At 36.5% G+C, this 19,140-nt stretch overlaps 1 protein-coding gene across 1 annotated transcript; it reads left to right on the top strand.

The window, feature by feature from the left end:
* Positions 1-542: 542 nt before the first annotated feature.
* On the top strand, positions 543-19,049 carry LOC136800739 (von Willebrand factor D and EGF domain-containing protein-like). Its single transcript, XM_067057396.1, has 24 exons — positions 543-643; positions 879-1,163; positions 1,699-1,881; positions 2,884-3,090; positions 4,430-4,489; positions 5,162-5,421; positions 6,200-6,286; positions 7,124-7,290; positions 8,058-8,217; positions 9,046-9,183; positions 9,613-9,798; positions 10,163-10,394; positions 11,495-11,689; positions 12,355-12,638; positions 13,091-13,202; positions 13,845-13,976; positions 14,269-14,405; positions 14,679-14,942; positions 15,270-15,384; positions 15,635-15,901; positions 16,264-16,357; positions 16,831-16,871; positions 17,260-17,379; positions 17,758-19,049. The coding sequence occupies exons 1-24, from the start codon at positions 574-576 to the stop codon at positions 17,913-17,915; spliced, it is 3,954 nt and encodes a 1,317-aa protein (XP_066913497.1). The 5' UTR covers positions 543-573; the 3' UTR covers positions 17,916-19,049.
* The last annotated feature ends 91 nt before the right edge of the window (positions 19,050-19,140 follow it).

Genomic DNA, 19,140 nt, shown 5'->3' with positions numbered 1-19,140 from the left:
TTTGGAATTCGGGCGAGAAAGTGGGCCATTTCTTAAATTTAATCAGATATTTCAATTTGGCATGAGCTTATAAACTTCCAGGCTATATTCTGACCCTTATTAGACCATTTTTGAACTTTTGGATCCTCAGATCCTAAGGTCTTAACTCTACCCTTCCAACCTAACTTAAAGCACTTCCAATTTTTTTTTTGCGTTTTTGAAAATTCGTGTGAATTTCCTAAAATATTTCTAAAATATTACGACCTTGATTGTACTTGTAATTCTAAAGAGTGAAGTGTGGGATATTTCAGGTTTGGTGAATTTCTTGCGTTGATTGTTCAGATTTGAAACGGTGTCTCAAGCAGTCAAAAAGGCTTTGTAAAGTGAATACTTGAAAAAAAAAACACTTTCAAATCAAGCTCCTAAAAAGATGCTTGATGTAACAAGGTGACGCAGAAACCCTAACAGCAGGGGACGCCTCTTCATTCCAAAGAACCTAGTTAACTGGCTGGATGAATAAAGGTTGGAATGAATTTGGGTCTTCTGTATTTCTAGAAACACAAAAGAAAATTAAAAAAAAAGAAGATTAGAAAAATGAAAATGATTTGGATGGTATTATATGTTGTCATTCTTTGTATCAATGTTTCACAAGTTCAAAACAGCGGTAAGCCCAAAGTTCAATTCATTTTCGAAAATAATTCAATATTCAAATATAAGGTCTTTTCATAATCCCAATCACAAATTGTTTCTCCGCATTGCTAAGATCGCTGTTAACGTCCACAAACGTTAAATAAATGTCAAAACAGCTCGATTTGCCACCCAAAAAAAATTATCAAGAGCGTTTGAAACGCAGCATTTAAAAATACCATCCACTCATTCATTTTCATTCATTCATTCAGTCGTGACATGCGAAGACAAAACGCTCAAAATACAATGTCCTGATACACAAATCATTCGAATAAAATCCGCTAATTATGGTCGAACAAAAAATAATATATGTGGCACCGGGCGGACTAATTGCCGTTCGACAAAAACTACGGAACAAATGAAATCAAGGTGCGAAGCGAAGCAAAAGTGTGACGTAAAAGTGGAGAGTCCAGTATTCGGGGACACATGCCCCAATGTACAGAAGTATCTTGAAGTTGATTATGTCTGTGAGGCGAAAACTCCTGTTCAAACTGGAGGTGAGTGGCTGACGTTGGAGTGATTTTAAATATCTTGCGTTGATACCTACAATATATTCAACACAGTCTTCCGATTTCTTTGTGGGGTGCACTGCCAACATACTCGGCTATTTATGATCTGAATGGAGCTTCAGAACGTGCAGTTACTAAAAAGCAAAGCGAACACAAAATGCATCAATTATAGATCCTCTGATTTCGCGAACTACGCGAAGAATAGTGCCGAGTACACAGCCGCAAAACTGAAAATAAATAGCGGTTAGAATAAGTATGGGAAAGGCTTTCGAAATCATTGCTACACTTTTCACATAGATTTCTAGAGAGCTCACTATATAATTTAATTTTCACCGTCAATGATAACTACAGAAATAAAGTCTCAATCAAGTCTCACTCAAGTGGTATACAGCAAAAGTTGCAATAACACCAAGTCAATTTGCGAGATTAGCGAACGCTCTCTCGTTAACATAAATTGTACTATAGAATATTTTTATCTAAACGTTCGAAATTCAAAATATATTTCATTTCGTGTATTTTACAGACCCGTGCAAAGATTACACCCTGGATACGGATACAACATCATGGCAACGGAGCACTGGTTACATCATCCCTATCAACAGTAAGACGGAAAAATGCGATCGACCTTTCAGGTCCGGTTGGTATAGATTCAACAGTGGCGCCGGAAATAAGATGCCAACAACTTGTCCCCCTGAAAGGGCTTGTGGTAAGTATTATTCAATATTTATGGCAATCATTTTAATAAGATTGTTATTGATAGTGTCAATTTTTATTTTGACACTACACTACCTTCACAGATCATCAAGTTTGCTGCTAATTATAAAACCGAGCTTTACAAGAACTGCAAATTGATCATAATGTCCGAGAAGGTAAAATGGACAATAAGATCAATACGGAATTTTAAAAATTTTGGTGATTTTTGATGTTTTATGAGCCTAAGAGACTTTTGGCTAAATTTTAAATGTTTTAATTACTCTTTTTGAAAATTCGCACTTGATGCTTTGTCGAGAGTTTTAATGGTCTGAAAAATATACCTAAACCAAACTCTTGTTGAAATGTGGATGCTGGCCCAATGAAGTAAAAGCCCGAAGGGTTAGAAGTGAATCTTTAGCCTTTCTTCGTCAGGAAAAAGTGAAACCTTAGAATATACGCCGTATTTTTGACGACGGATTTAGTGGTTTCTTTGTTTTCGAGTGGTACATATTTTTTGAAATCTAGCGGAAAATCTTTCAAACTGGAATTTGTATAAAGATGACTCTTCTACTTGACTCTAGGTACAATCATGGTCGAAATATATTGAGATTTTAGTGTATTTAAGCGTTTTTCAGAATTAAAGTTGGGCGAGAATTGCTATTTTGGCACTTCCACTTTCTTTCATCGGATATTTCGATTTCGGATGAGATTTTAAATCCTGCGATCCTAAGGTTGTAAGTCTTAAGTCTCATGTTAAAACTCAGAGCGAAAAATCTACTTTCCAACTGTAGTTTAACGCGCTTAAAAATCATTTGTGGTGTTTAAAATTTCCTTTGTCGCAAGTTTTTTGTCTATGATTGTAGGATTGAGCGGCTTCTGAAATCCGACGTAGGAGATTCGCTTCTAGCCCTAGCTTTTACTTCATTGTGCTAACCTCTGAAAGCAAAGGAAGATAATGGAAATAAGAAAGAGAGATAACTAACATGGCTTATTTATTGAACTTTGTGATTAACAGGAACCAGAAACCCAATCTGGCTTAACGGTGAACACCCAGACACAGTTGGAGAACAGAAGACACTCAGAGCTTGCGTTCAAATCTCTAAAGACAGTTGTTGCGCAAATAGTTGGAATTTGGATGTCAAGAAATGCTCGGCAGATGGAAAAGAATTTTTTGTTTATAATCTGCAAGAAGTTCCTGGATGTGCAATGAGTTATTGTGTTGGTGAGTTTTAAATAGCATCCCTAAAGTGGAGATTTTTTTCGGTCCCAGCGTTGTTTTGAACTTTATCTTCATGTACGCTCGATGGAAATTAATCGAACCATATGTGTGACAGCCTCGCTACCAAGACGGTTCTTTCTTGACCCAATACACTTTTTCGACCGTAACCGCCAATTGCCGTCCGGGTATTTTTTTGTCTGTTTCACCACACTAAAACCACCCCAGTCTTTTTTTGCACCTAAAGATAATAGAAAAAATTGTAAAAACGGATTGTATTGAGTTTAGGGTGGTAAATTAAATAATAAAGTGGCGACTACGGTCGAAAAGGTGTATATATATACCGTAAATAATAGAATTCTCCGATGGACCTTTGCATAAATTATTTTGAGGGCAACAACTACCTCGTTATGAAGCCATTGCCACGGTGATTAAATTGAGTTTTCAAGTATTACTTTTATGAAAAGAGTCAACTTCTTACGAACTTTTCTTGGAATTAATTATCATAACACCATTTTGAAAACGAGGTAACCGTTGCTCGTGACGTAATTTAAGAAAAGTTCTATTAAGAATCGCACATTATCAATTACAATTGACGACTAATCACTAATAACAAAGATAATTGTAATTTGGCCAAGTGCGTAGAACGAGTTTTTTCAGCCTTGCTATTTCTTGTGTCGACTGGGATGGTTTCTGATTTCAAAACACCATTTATTACTTAATACAGTGGAACCTCTAATTAGCGGACACCGTCGGGGGGAAAGGGTTAGTGTCCGCTAATTAGAAGTGTCCGCCTTTTAGAAACTTTTGATCATGGAGCTCCAATTTTAAAATTAGGCCATCCCAGGGTGTCGAAAATACAAAATTAGGGTCTAAAGTACTAATCTGCAGACACTAGGCCATAGAGCAAGAGAACAATTTAGTTTTTAACAAATAAAATAAAATCAGTAATTTTCTGATTTCTTTGGCCCACTTAAATTCGTTGAATGGGTCAAGGGAAAACTGGAAATTTGTAGAAATAATTTGAATAATAAGACTAATAAGTGAAATAAAATATCTTGAAATAAAAATATCTAAAATTTTTTTTTCGATTTTGGACGTCTGTGACCCGTTTGATATTCAATGTCCGCTAATTGGAGAGCTAAAATAGGGGTTTTTTCCATTTCATGCGAAAAAATTTGTCCGCTAATCAGAGGGTCCGCTAATTGAGTGTCCGCCTTTTAGAAACTTTTTTATGAGGATTTGACTAGGAAACGGCCGGGGAAAATGAAATTGTCCGCTAATCAGAGGTGTCCGCCTTTTAGAGTGTCCGTTGATTAGAGATTTTACTGTATTTCATTTTCAGGTAAAGAAACTAAATGTCCTCAAGGAGAGTCTTCTGCTACAGGCTTTACACCTTGCTCAAGTGAGTACACTTCTCTCCAGAAATGAAATGCTACGGTGTAATGTCCATTCCAGAATCTCCAGATTCTATTTCTTTCCACCTGAGAATTTTGAATAATAGTTTTGTTCACATTAGATTACATACGGGAAAATATGAGTCACCTTTAATTGTGAATCTACTCTCAATAGATCTTATCAGAGTTTTTGATTTTTATAAAAAAGCGATGCATTGTGGGATTGTTTCAGGAGTATTACAATAGAAATCTCTTAGGAATTCCTTGAAGGAATTCTATGGTAATACTCCCAAAACAATCCCACAATGCATCGCTTTTAAAAAAAAAATCAAAAACTCCGATACGGTCAATTGGCTAATGTCATCCAATGGGTTAATTAGAGTTCAGAAGATAGCTAGTTGACTTGGTCAATCAAGAAGCTTCTATATTGCAATATTGTATAGTGGATCCCCTTTAATTCAAATCTCGAAAGTCTCCTTAACTCAAACAAGTTTTCTGGTCCCTTCCCTTATAAACGTCATACTCAATAACTCAGAATTTTCTCTGACAATTTTCAATTTCCCATTTGTGTTTGAACTATGGAGATTTCGCTGTAATTGTAAAGCATTGTGTATGATAAAAAAAGAATCAAAATCAAACTGCTTTAAACCTGATAGCATTTTTTGTCTTTTCTTTCAAAGGTAAATTCCCTAAACTGAACGGTGATCCACAAATCAGCGTGGATGTTCACAACAAGCGCATGAGATTTAAATGTAAATTCGACCCGAAAGATAAAGGAGCTGAGGTCCGTCATGAGGTGATCTGGTATGGTGGACCCCCAGAGGCCGAGTTGGATCGTAAGGTCCTTGCACGTGGAGATTACAACGGTGATACGACGGAAGCGTATTTACAAAATACGAATCGATATGGTGAAAAACCGACTTTCTGCTTGAATCAAAATGTAAGTATACTTACTCTTCTGTGCTTAATTGTAGGGGGTCAAATTGCAATTTTTGGAAAAAATCACCAATAGCATTTTATAATGACCCCCCCCCCCCACCATTTTATGAAATTTTCCTGAAAAAGACTGAAAAAGTGCAAAAACTTTAATTTTCCTAGGGTTTTTTGGACCTCAAAATCACTTAATATTGAGCCCCCATTTTACAGCTTTTCTCCCAGTGTACCACCCCTGCTTATGTCACTCCCCTACAACTAAGCACAGCGTTTGTAGTAGACTCATCTATACTTAGTATACATTGATTGTAACTGACAAAAAACGTTATTGTTCTATATACGGTTTGAAGCCATTTGTCTCCTACATAAGTTGCGCGGCCCGCTTGGTTTTCATACGAACGCTGGATTGGAAGTAGCATTAACCACCAAATTTTGAGAAACGTAAAACACAGAAACGAAGAGATTGATAGATTGTTATCCGAATTAGAGCACGTATTTTCAAAGCTTCTATTTTTATGGCTTGGAGAAGATTGAAGATTTGTCTTTAGCTTTCGGCTTGAAGCTCAATGATTATTCTTATTCACTATTTTGAGCAGACTAAAAAGTACCTTATGTAAATTTAAATAAGTTTATCGACTCATATTCATATCGGAAGTTTATCATTGCTTGAATCCCGAGATTTTTCTCCCATCATCAGGCAATGTGGAGGATGTTTCTCCATTATGTAAACTTGATTCTATTTTTGATCAATATATTTATTGCAAAGTTCAATTTTTGATTATTAGATTTATTGCGAAGTTCGTTCATACTACGTCGGTAAAGAACAGTTTGGTTTTAAACGGAAGAGCAACGAATATTACGCTGGTCTTATCGTAAGTCTGATTCTTTCTTCATCTGATATTATGATGGCGGGTTGGCGGCCGCCCACGCTAATGCTCTAAAGGAGCGGGTCAATTTCCCATCGGAGAGGAACGATTGTCGGCCTTTGATGAGTGCCGCATCCTAGTTGGGCCCAATCATTCTTAAACTAATCTTGCGTTAAACCTGAAAATATTTAATTTGGACCCGCTTAAGTTGGATCTCAGAAAACCAGGGCTGGGTTACCAGGCCTCCCGCTGCAAAATCCTTGACGCAGTAATATAAACCGTCCAGATCTTGATAATTTTCCCGTCCCTCAGAGCTTTAGCGTGTCGGATGAAAACTTCCTCATCTGGGTGCTAGATAAGTATTTTCTCCTTATTCTGATGTCTCGCAAATAAAGGTACAGTATTGAAAAATACTTCACGTACTAGAAACATAACACCATAATGGTAGAAGAAAGGATTCAATAATACTTATACAATAAGCCCTCCTTCACCCCCGTGTCACAGATCCGGTGGGACCCCCCACCCCTGGCACATTTGGTCAGAATTTGGCTCCCGGTGGGAAAAACCATACAATTCAGCCCAACTTGGAAATGAAATTGAACTCTGAAATCATCCCCGTTGTGAACACAGTCCACCGGGGCTGGGAGTTTATTTCTCATTTTATGGTATAGTAGAGAGAGAGAAAATTCTGCAAATTTTCCATGAAGTGCTAAACTGTGATATGTTCATAGTGACAAAATGTTTATACAAGGCGTATGAATTTACTTCTAATGTTTTGTTTTTTCTCATCTTTTCAATTTTTGTGAGTTTATGCACTTAAACCATGAGAATCTCTTTCAATAGATCGATCCAAAAGAGGTGGTTCTCGGTGAAAACGCCAAACCGGTCAACGTGAACATCAAATCCACAGTTCCCATTGTTTGTCAGGATGGAACCGAAAATTGTCACGTGCAGCTTGAAGTTGGACAATCTGGTGCCAAAGATTCTTTCGTTGATTATTGTACTTTGAAGTAAGGAGAGCGATTCAACATATCATTATTCTTTCACTTTTAAGGCTTGGGGACAAGAGAAGTTTTTTCGCGTTGGTGCAATGCAACATGCTGCATGCCACCAACACAAGAAAGAAAGTGCGTGTCTCATGGTTTTTTGTTTTTGTTTCATGGGACAAAAAGTGAGGGAAATACCCAAATGACACGCTGATTTTGTCCCTGGGACAAAAATGGGATTTCACTTTTATTGGTAGAAAGAAAAATGGGGTGGAGACACGAGAAAGCGTTTCAGGTTGGTGGGATAAAGCATGTTGCATTGCACAAGCGCGAAAACAACTTCTCTTGTCCCCAAGACTTTACTCAAGGGATTTCAACAAGTGTCTCACCAAATTTATATCGGAACATTCAAAATAGCCTTAGAAATGAATATAGCACGTTTTGTACCATGATGCTCAGAATCTTACGAGATTAAACTGATTTTGAGACTGTTTTAGCTGTAAAGTCCTAAATACCTGCTAGTAAAATAAGATCTCAAAAAAGTTATGCAGCTATCAAAAAGCAAAATGGTCTTGTTGAGAACACTAGGAAAAGCAAATTATCTAATATGAGTAGCTGAAAAATATTTTTAAATCTCCGCTAGAAGTGTTTATCGTTTTAAAACTCACCAAGTTCGATATTCAAGATCTTTTTCTTAATGTGAAAACTAGTTCAACAGGCTCTGCCAAATCTCAGCGATCGGTTCAGAAAGACTATTGAGTATACCGTCAATCTTTCTATAATTGTTTTAGGTTCAAACCAGGGCCAAAAGGTCGTTCCCTGGATTTACAAGTTGTTGCTAAGCGTGATTTCGTGGATGATGGTGATCAACAAATGAAGATAAAATTATTCGTCCCTGATCATGTGGACCCTGTTGATTGGAATTGCTACAAAAACATCTCCGATATCAATGTACACGTTTTTTTTTTATAAGAACGTCAAAAATTTTCGAAGTCTTCGGATGTTCTTAGTTTTTTGGATTTGAAGCCTAAAAATGTTCTTAAAATGTTCTTATTTTCAGCATTTTTTGAGCATTTTGATGTAATTTGTTAAGAAAATGCATGTTTTTAAGTCTCCAAAGCCTTAGAATGTTCTTAGAATGTTCTTAAATTTTTGAGCCTCGAAGCCTTATGTTCTTATATAGTTTGTTCTTATAAAAAAAACGTGTATGTAGAGTGCAGTCTCCATAACTCGAACAGCTAGGGGGTCAAATGAAATTATTCTTCGAGTTATAGAGATATTCGCACAATATTCTTCTCTTATATTCTTGACGTTAGATTGCTAACAAAGTTGAATCTTTATCCTCTAACTCGGGTTCACTAACTAGAGCACATAAAATTCGTTTCTTCTTAAATCAATCGAGCAAACGGGCGATTCTTGAAGGCAAAATGTTCAATTTAGAAAACAGCCATAGGTGTGAAATAACGAGGTTTTGCTCTCACGTTAAAAAGTATGGCAATCAGGCTCGGATACAGAGGGAGGCTATAACCAATGGAGGAGAGTGCACTTTATTATCGTATTACCTTATATGGAAACTAATTACTCTCCATGAATAAGATAGCCTACCTCCTGTATCCGACCCTGGCAATTTTACAATTTGTATTATGACCAAACAGATATAAAAAGAGACAGCGTGGTTTCGAGAAGCTGTTGATGTGACCAACACCTTCTCCTTCACCAAACTTTGATTATGATGTTTCAAAATAATCCGATATTTACAAATTTATTTTTACAACTCAGGTTAAAACGCGTGACGTCACAACAGCGCGTTGCAAGTCTACCGGCGATCCTCATTTAACGACATTTGACGGATATTATTACAATCATTTTCAAGTCGGGGATTACGTCTTTGTTAAATCCGAAGCCAGAAAGTTCGAGGTAAGATATAACGGTCTAATCCTTCAACCAACTTTTGTGGCATATAGACTAAAAAGCGGATGTTTAATAACCACTAATGATTTCCACCATACTTTTGAATCTACTTGGGAACAATTTCGTATTCTAGGACCATTCACATGCACGCATTAGTTCTTCATTTGGACGCGGTAAAATCGAACTTTTCGTCCATGCTATCAGGTTTAACAAAAATCGAACAAAGGGACTGATAACGAGTTTCTTTAGGAGGATGACTGTTTAGGTTATAAGTTAATCTAAAGACGAAAATACTTTCGAAATTTCGCTATATTCTTCATCTAACAAAAAGAGCAGGTTCCCCTCTCCTTCATCTTGGTCAGTCTAGCTTAACATGGAATTTTATGGTAGGCAGAATATATGAATATGGAATATATGAATTTTATCTTCTTGCAGGTCCACGTGCGAACTTTCCGTTGTCACACAGTCTCGTGTAATTGCGGAGTAGCGGCTAGAGAAGGTGATGATGTATTGGTGGTAGACATGTGTCGCGATAACGTTCCACGGGCTAGATATGCGAGCACAGTCCAACCACAAAAAGAGACAACCATTGAAAGAAGTCAAAACGGAAAAGTTTTTGTGGTAAGATTTGATCATTTTAAGGACCCTGCTAAGGACCCTGCATCTTTACGGCTATAAAAATCCTACCTAGGGCCGTAAGATTAGCCAATGTTACTGCTGAGTTACGGAGACGGCTAATTGATTGGTTGATTAAGGCTAATGCTCATTTTCTGACTTTTCTTAAAGGTTTTTTCTTGTTCGCAGTCCTATCCAAAGGAACTACTATTCCATTCATTTATCACCAAAAGCTTTAGAAGCTGAAATCTTTTTCTTAGGGCTTGAGAAGGTCAATTTTTTTTCGCATGCATGAAAGATTCATTTTCTAGTGTGAAATTATAGATTGCTTTAACCCATTTCTGTAATTTCAAAATGATTTTTTTTTCAGCTCAATTTTCCATCTGGAGCATATGTTCGCTTTGAAGCCAAGAAATGGTTTGGAAGATGGCATTACGCAAATATTGTTATCCAAGTCCCCTCTGACGATTTCGAGAAAACAAAAGGTTTATGCGGGACATGGGACCGAATTAAGAACAATGATTTGACAGCCAAAGATGGGAATATTTATGGATTGAAAAGTCGAAGAATTGGGGATCCAAGATTCACCGAGAGTTGGAAGTAAAAACTTGATGTTAAATAACTTACATTTTAGACATATTTCTTTTCTCCAAGATTAGACATGGAAACAAACCATCCATTTATGCTAAAGAATAACTTGATTTATAGACTAAGGGTTGAATCGTGTCTTTCCAAAATCTATTTGGATTTTCATATCATTAAAATAGTACTCCAGCGGTACCGGTTTGCTCAAACCAAGGATTTATTATACACTGGATATACAAGTACCTGATTTTTGCTGATTTCTCATGTTCTAGCTATGTCCGCAGTAATGATATTATTGTTCACTCTCCTTCCCTCATTAAATTATTTTTCGATACATTTTAATTGCGTTTTATATCAAAAATCACTTATCTAATTCCCAAGAGACTTAAAACTTTCCCGTGAAAGTCAGATACTTCTATTTAATTGCCAATTATAAGTCGTTATGACTTTTCAAGTTGTGAGAAAGGTAAAAAAGATGTGTTGTGTATAAGAAATTGATAACCACAAAAAAAACCACCTTGCCATCACGTGCCTCTAAAAGTGACACCAAGAAGCTCAAGTCTAATGTTCGTTATTTTTAGCTCTTGTGGTAACAGTTTTGGAAAGAAATTCCCAATTGAATATCTCGTGTTACTATAAGCATTTTGTTTGATTTTTCTTGTCTAATGATGTTTTTCTCACATCAGATTTCACAAATGTATCTGGCTTGGTATTATAGCCTTACTTTCAAAGTTTTTTCCCTGCAAAGGTACGAAAAGAAAAGGCTAAAGAACTCTTTTAAAATGAGATTATTAAACATTTTTCAAAATCAGATACATTTGAGCCGCCATGTTAGTTGTCCTTTGCGGACATAGCTAGAACATCAATTGTTTTCTGAAACAAAGAAAATACAATGGTTGCTCTCCGCCGTTTTATGAGTCATTTATCCAGTGTCTCTTATAATTCCTTGCTCAAACAAACTTTCCACAAAATTAAAATTCGACACCACAAATAGAGCGCACAATGTTAAAAGTTGAGTTTTGTAAAGACTTTTATTTGGACTATCTACATGGATAGCCTACTTTGAGCATTTTTACAGTAACGAATTGAGTTCTACGTTAACATCACCTTCATTTGTTATCTCAAGCTGAAAGTTTATTCTACTACAAGGGAGGCGAAAAGAAATGTTTAGCAGAACGTTTCAAAAGTTATTGCACGTGCAGTGAGAATTGTTGTGGCGACAAACGAAGAGTGAATTGTGATTTCCAAGGTTTTTCTCAACGACCTAAATACATCAAAGGATTTAGAGGTTATAAAAAACTGGACTTTCCAGGTATGGCTACTTTCATTCGTTCTACTCTTACACAGCTTGTCACAACCATTAATTTTACATCGTCTTAAAACTAGTCACTACCCAAACTTTAGTATACCAAATTTACTGCACTCTTACGAGACAAGGCAGATAAAAAAATCTTTGACGTACAGGTGTCAGTGCCTTTTGACACTTGAAATTGGTATTGGTAGAATCGATTAGTTCTCCGGCAACGAACCATATCCATCCAGATAACCCATATCGTACGGAAGTCAGGATGGTCCTTGAATTGGAGGATGGTATTAACAGACCAACCCTTTAATATTACAGTAGCGTAGAAGGGGTGAAGAACGATCTGCGTAGGAGAGCAGATTTTTACGAAAAACCACTTACCTATTCGTGATATAAAAACATAATTACTGTGTCATTTCAATCTGATCTCCTACGCAAATGCTCCTTCACCCCTGTCTACGCTAAAGGCTGGCTAAGGTATTATTACTATCCATGATATGCACCACTGCAATGTCTTCTAATATCACACATCGGACCCAACAGCTGATTGGTTTGCAAGTGACGTATTGACTGATTTTACATCACTTACAACCAATCAGCATGAATAGAAAACCCCTTTGCAAAAACATTTATGTTATAACCAATGCAAAATCTATTAAATATTCAATCCTTAGGAGCTAAGAATTGTGGAAAACGCCGAAAGAGAAGAGATACAGATGATGCCGAGAAATCCATCATCCTTCCCGAAGATGGTCAAAATGCAATCTATGAGTACACTCCTGATCAAAATACAGGCTTTGTTCCCAACTGGCCAACCAATAGTGGCATCACAGAGGCTAAAGCGCGTTCTGAATGTGACAAAGGATTAAGGAATTCGGAAACCGGCAAAATCTGTTTGAAGACAGTAAATGGTTTCAGTATTTCGGACCTTGAGGAACAATGTGTTTTAGACGTACAGGTGAGAATTTCAAATCTTGTACCCAGAGCCACTTGTACTTTCATTCTCGTACCCTGAAACTCTTGCACTTATTTCACTGATAGGCGTCTTTGGAAAACACTGCCGGTACTTTTTTTTATCTGTTTGTTATTCGAAGAAAGTCTTATCCAAATGCTGGGCTTTGAGATAATCTGCAAGATAATCTGCAAGTGAACTACACGTGACGACATGTTACTTCAACTTTAAAGAATTTTAAACCTTTGTTTAAACTGACTGAAATGCATAATAAAGGGTTCAGAAAAAAAATTATTCCAAATAGCAAATCTTTAAAATCTGATAATATAAAAGCATAAATTGAGTGAACGAGTGAAGAGCGGGAAATTTATGAAACGTGTACATTTGGATTCTTTGCACATGGAGTCAAACTCCCTTCCGCGGTTCAAAACATTTTGTTGATGTATTTTCATCACCAGGTTTTGGACAGTATCGAAGTAGCAACGGAATCAGCCATCAATACACTGACAGATCAATGCGAAGAAATCACACTACGCGAAGTGAACAAGTATTGGAAAAGGGATGCTTCAGGTAATACTGATGATGTCTCACTAAAACACTGGTGTCACTGGCACTTCTGTATCATTGCATCAGAAACATCCATAACAACCTCTGTTATTGAAAAACTGACAACAATGAAACAAAGACACCACTGCCTTATTGACACTTCTGTTTTACTGACACCTGGTCTCATTGTAATAACCTTATCTCTCTGACATCACTGTCTCGTTAAACCCCAGTGTTGTATTGACACTCCTGTCCCACGGTTACCCCGTCTGACATTTGTTAAATACGCCTTTGTCTCATTGACACCCCTGTCTCGCATTTCCATCAGTCTACCACTTCTATATCGAAATTATGCGATACACGTTTTTTTTTATAAGAACGTCAAAAATTTTCGAAGCCTTTGGATGTTCTTAGTTTTTTGGATTTGAAGCCTAAAAATGTTCTTAAAATGTTCTTATTTTCAGCATTTTTTGAGCATTTTGATGTAATTTCTTAAGAAAAAAATGCATGTTTTTAAGTCTCCAAAGCCTTAGAATGTTCTTAGATTGTTCTTAAATTCTTGGGCCTCGAAGCCTTATGTTCTTATATAGTTTGTTCTTATAAAAAAAAACGTGTAGTGTCTATTCTCTCTCATTAATCAAACAAACAACACACATCACATTTCAGGAGAACTACAACCACCACAAGAAATTGAGAACAGTGTTTGTCCAAACGAATGTAGTGGTCATGGAAAATGTTTGAATGCTACTTGCTCTTGTGACCAGGGATACATCTCAACAGATTGTTCTATCAAAGAAGGTGAGTGAGTTCAGGAAGTGCGCCAAAGGAAATCCCCATGAAAGCTTTCAATCCGACTAACACTTTGTATTTATAATTGTATTCATTTTCTAAGTATTCCAAGAGGTCAAATTTCGGGCAGTTCCCAGCATAAATGCAGTTTTTAGAAAGAGGTCAATTGGGCCAAATTCTTTGTTTGGAATCCAATTTAAGACCCACAATGGAAGTTTGAAATCTTAAATTGAAAGTGATTCTGTGTAAATACTAGTGTTTCAAAGGTTAAAAATCTTAACTTTACATTTTCCCGTTTCAGGCGAGCCGCCAGTGATGTACGGTGTAGCGTACGACGGCCTGTGTGACATTCGATCACAAGATTGCGTTCGAACTCGAGTTGTTGGTTACAACTTCATCGATTCACCTAACCTCAAGTGTCAAACTTCACAAGTCAAGGTTTGATTAAATTTTGTTCAGATTGATATTTAGAATCATCCTAATTGCATTGCATTCTCACGATACAGTATTAGTGCTTTACAAAAGCTTTGGCGATTTTAGGAGAGTCTTCAATTACCATAAAAAAACACATAATTGAAATGACATCTCTGCCTTTTCAATTTGTTACGGAGAACTTGACTAACAAATTCAACACAGTTTCACGATTATCATTACTCCTGGACAATATATTTTTTACCCTTTTCGAATCCAACTTATTTATCGACATTTCAGGTCTCAGACAAACCAGTTGAAGAACTTGGTCGAACTGACTCTGACGAAGCCGATCTTTTAAGTTTCGCTGAGCTGAGTTGTCCACTACCCAGGGTACCCGTCGACATTGACTACGCAAAAACCCCGGGTACGCCAGTCGGTGGATTTTTCATTCGCCTTTCAAACGATGGGGTGAATTATTCACAAAACAAATCGTTGCTTTTGGTTTATGATTCGAAATGTATGGAATGTACAAAAACTGGTGAGCGAACCTGTAAATGGAAGGTAAGTGTGACCATTTTGTATCAAGTTTAAAGGAATGCACTTACTTACTTACTAAGATATTGTAAAAATCTCAAAGAGTTGAAACCTTTGAAATGCGACCCTGCGTGTACTTACACCCCTGTGTCACAGACCCGCCGGGACCCCTAGGCGAAATTCGTATTCAGTGGGAAAAATATCCTACAGTTTCGAGTCCACTGTAGGAAGAAGTTCCTTCAGGGCTGTGAGACAGGGGTGATCTTCTAATGACATGACAAGTATGCTTGGATCCTGTGGTTAATTTGTCATTGGTTATTGATAACCATTGGTATTCCCTTATTTTCACTTCAGGCCGGTACTTGCAAGATCAACAATTACTGTTTCGCACAAAATGATTACAATCCAGAGGATTGGTGCCAAGTTTGTGATGTTGCCCGTAGCAACACATCATTTGTCAAAAGATTAGGTAATTAGCATTTACAATTCTGTAATGTCCGGCGTGTGTATGATAATGACTTTTTGATATCATTTTATTTAGAGAAATTTTACATTATAGCTATGAGAGAATCGTAAATTATCTGACAAGACTTTTCGGCCCCGCAAATATCTCTACTTAGATATCTCTATTTAGATATCTATATACTCTACTTTTGTTCAAAACCTAAGAGGCAGTGAAAAACTATTCCAAACTGAAGAATAATAAACTTTCGTTTTAGTGAACCAAGCCCCAGTTTTCAAGCTGCCACGTGCTCCATTGAAGATCTTCAAGGGTCAAAAATGGCGTTACGAGGTTCCCGTACAAGACCCTGAGAAACAACCAATGAAATACGAGTTTGTTGGAGAATCCCATGGCATGGAAATCTCTTCTGCTGGAGTAATCACATGGACACCGAGAGAGATCAACGAAACTTATACTTTCACCATAAAAGCAACTGACCCTTGCGGGAAAAGCGCTGAAGGGAGATTTTCTGTCGAAACTAGAAGTAATGTTCTCAAATTTAAAATATCATAATAATTGCATTCCATTGTCAATATTTCTTGACTTAAACAATTGATGATTTAAGAGATTAAGTAAGCAAGCGTAGATAGATGAAAAACGTGACTACGCGAGGAGAAATGATTTTAGGTTTAAACGAAATAGAAAAGACGAGGTTAATACTTTTCCATAATATTCTTTCAGTTGAATCTACCATACGTAAGGATATGTATCGACCTCTACTGCGTTCGTAAAAATGATTAAACTTCTGGCTAGGTTTCTTTAATAACAGATGTCTTGAGATATGATTGTATCTTCCAAAATTTAAACTAATCTTAATTCATAATCTTTCATCATCGTAAATTTTAGAATGTTATTGTGAAGGAAACAATGGAGGATATTGTGAATGGATGTTGGGCGGTTCGAATTGTCGTTGCCCTGACGACGGTTGCCAAGCACCTACGTAAGTTAATGTTTTCTCACTTGGCGGTACTCACCCCCGCTTTTCCCAGACCAATACATTATTTTTCGATTTTTCTTAAAGGTGTCTTAACCCTATTCGTACTAGGGGGGATGTTTCTGTTCAGAGGTCAAACTGATGTTAATAGCTCCTGAAATAATAGAGCTTTTGCCATGAAATTTTCTGAAAATTTCATCCAAAAAGGTGTCCATTTGGTACAGACAACGCTTAGTCGTACCTTTTAAAATTAGGCAGATCCGTTAACTTTTCTGGATAAAATTCATATGAATTAATTAATTAATTGTGCTTAATCTTTAGATGGTTTAACAATTTTGTTACTTCCAGATACGTCAAGTATTCTTTAAAGCTCTGTTGCCAATCCAATCCTTGTAGGGTTTAGATTGTAAACTTTCATTATCATCATAGATATCAATTACTTCACCATAAAAGTCATCTAAATACACTTTTATTTTTAGGTGCACCATAGCAAAGGAAGCTCGCGTTTGCGCAATTAAAGGTATGGTATGGTCATTTTTGAAGCGACACCCGATTTGAAATCGATAACCATGCCGGCAGTCAAACTTTGACTTTTAGAAAAGAGAAAATATTCAAAATTTCAAATATTTGTTATCATTTTTTTAAAACTCATTGAGAAGTTCACCAGGGATCCCAATGCTGTGTGTCCACTAAAGCTATTTACAGTTGACACTATTTAATTCGACATTCTACTTTTTGATACGCTCCCTTATTCCATAATATTGAAAGTCACCGTCAACAAGAAACTCATATAAAAGACGCTTTATCAATCAATACGCTCCAATATTCGAGGAAATCCTAACCCCCTCAAAAACCAAATTAGAGAGCGTCAACTATATTTCATTTTTACTTCTTTATTTCGATTTTAGTTGTGAAGGAGAAAGATGAAGAAGGGTCAAGCAATGGAACAATCATCGCAGTTGTTGTTGTTTTAGTGATCCTTATACTGGTCGCTGCTTGTGGTGTCCTCTATTATCTCCATAAACAAGGTAAGTTGTCGTTTATCTCCGTAAGGGAGAAATTTTATCTATTATCTCCTTAAGGAAGACAATTTGTCAATTTTCTCCATAAGCAAGGCATTTGAACTATCATCTCCTTACTCAAGGTATTATATGTTATCTCCTTAAGAAAGGTTTTTTCTAATGTTTTCCAAGAAAATTATACTTTCTGTTGCCCAATAAACGAGTGAGTCTTTCCATCATCTCCCCATCTCCCCATTTTGTCCATTATCTCTCTAAAGAAGGTAAATTTCTACTATCTCTAATTGTCTAATCTCTTTTGTTATGGGCTATTTTATTCTTCATCTTCTTTTGATTTCCTTGGAGAACCTTTGTCTGTTACAAACAATACACTCATTTTTCACACAGGCAAACTAAATTTACCGATGTTGAGCGAATCGAGCGGTAAACAAACAGAAGCGGATCAAAACATGCGATACAGCAACGGAAAACTGGTCCCACAAGCTGTCATGGATTACGAGGGAAAGATGGAGGAACGAAAGAATAAAGCATTTGTCGAAGAATAAGGGTCTTTCTTGAGCTCTATGTCATACATTGTTAAATACACCCTCTTCGCACAGACCCGGTGGTATTCACTTCCACTGTAAAAATTGATGCAAAAATCACCCAAGAGAAAAATCACACTCGAATTTTTGCCCGCACAAAAAATAATCAAAGAACCAAATCCTTACAGCAAAGAATTGTGCTATTTTTTCCATCCCCAATGAATTTTTTGACATTCAATCTCCATCGAGTTTCAGTCTGTAATTTTTACCCCCGCTGGATGAAAAAATCTAACTCAGCGTATGAGAATGGGTTTTATAAAATTCATTAGAAGCACTGACCTTTATATACCCTGGACCAAGCTTCTCAATCCCAGCCAAGCAAAATCTTTGATCGGGGTTTTTTGAAAATTGGTACCCTAATGTCGGCACTACTCGATAGCGGTGTAAATGCATCAAGAGCGCTAGGTCTACTTTTCCTCAAATTCTTTTGATGATGTAGCGGCGTTAGACGTTAATTTTTAGCATTGCAATGGCTTTTCCTTGGGTACCAATTCTAAAAAAACTCCAATCAAAGATTGCAGATATTGCTTGGTCCAGGGATATATAAAGGTCAGTGATTAGAAGCTTATGATTAGATTGTAAAAGATATACATAGGAATCATTATTCTCTTCTTAGATTTTGATGATATGCTGTTCTCAAGACATTTTCGATCAATGCAATAAAATTGTCGTCCTAAGAGTTCATTTGAAATCCTAACTTTTTTTGTCAAAACGCACGTTAATGTCAGCCAATGGATTCCCGTTGGTGGCTTTTCATCTTTAAGTTTAAAGATTCTTATTCTTTAGGTTCTCTTCAATAAAAATATGTTTCCTGAACCGGGATACCTTCGGTTGGGACTAAATTTTCCCCAAAACTGATTATGGGTTAGCCAAATATGTGAACGCCAAACTTAATTGAAAAATGTCTCAATCTATTCTACTCCCCTCCAAACAGATGAACGAATTTGGAAATTAAACATTGAAATTTGTCACATGTTGAAATAAAGTTAATTTTTGTAGATTCTAAATTTTTATTTTTTTGTATAAAATGACTGATATTTTGTAAATTACTGTTTGAATATTGTTTGCACTGAAGAAAATACCCTTCAAAACTGACTTTTTCACTATTAGTGTTTATTCAGCCTGATTTAATTTTTGTGTCTCCTTTACAATCAAAAATCGGATAAATGATTAAATGGAAAGGTTA

The sequence above is a fragment of the Clytia hemisphaerica genome, unplaced genomic scaffold (genome assembly GCF_902728285.1).
Source record: "Clytia hemisphaerica strain Z4C2 unplaced genomic scaffold, Clytia hemisphaerica genome assembly, whole genome shotgun sequence".
NCBI lineage: Eukaryota > Metazoa > Cnidaria > Hydrozoa > Leptothecata > Clytiidae > Clytia > Clytia hemisphaerica.
The sequence above is the reverse complement of the archived record's forward strand: the minus strand, read 5'-3'. Positions and strand labels throughout refer to the sequence as shown.

What these genes read in the sequence shown, in the direction of transcription:
- LOC136800739 (XM_067057396.1), top strand. Translation starts at nt 574, where the DNA reads ATGAAAATGATTTGGATGGTATTATATGTTGTCATTCTTTGTATCAAT. An exon ending in TCCCCCTGAAAGGGCTTGTG is followed by an intron (nt 1,882 to 2,883) that starts GTAAGTATTATT and finishes TGTGATTAACAG; the next exon opens with GAACCAGAAACCCAATCTGG. An exon ending in TAAAAAACTGGACTTTCCAG is followed by an intron (nt 11,690 to 12,354) that starts GTATGGCTACTT and finishes TTCAATCCTTAG; the next exon opens with GAGCTAAGAATTGTGGAAAA.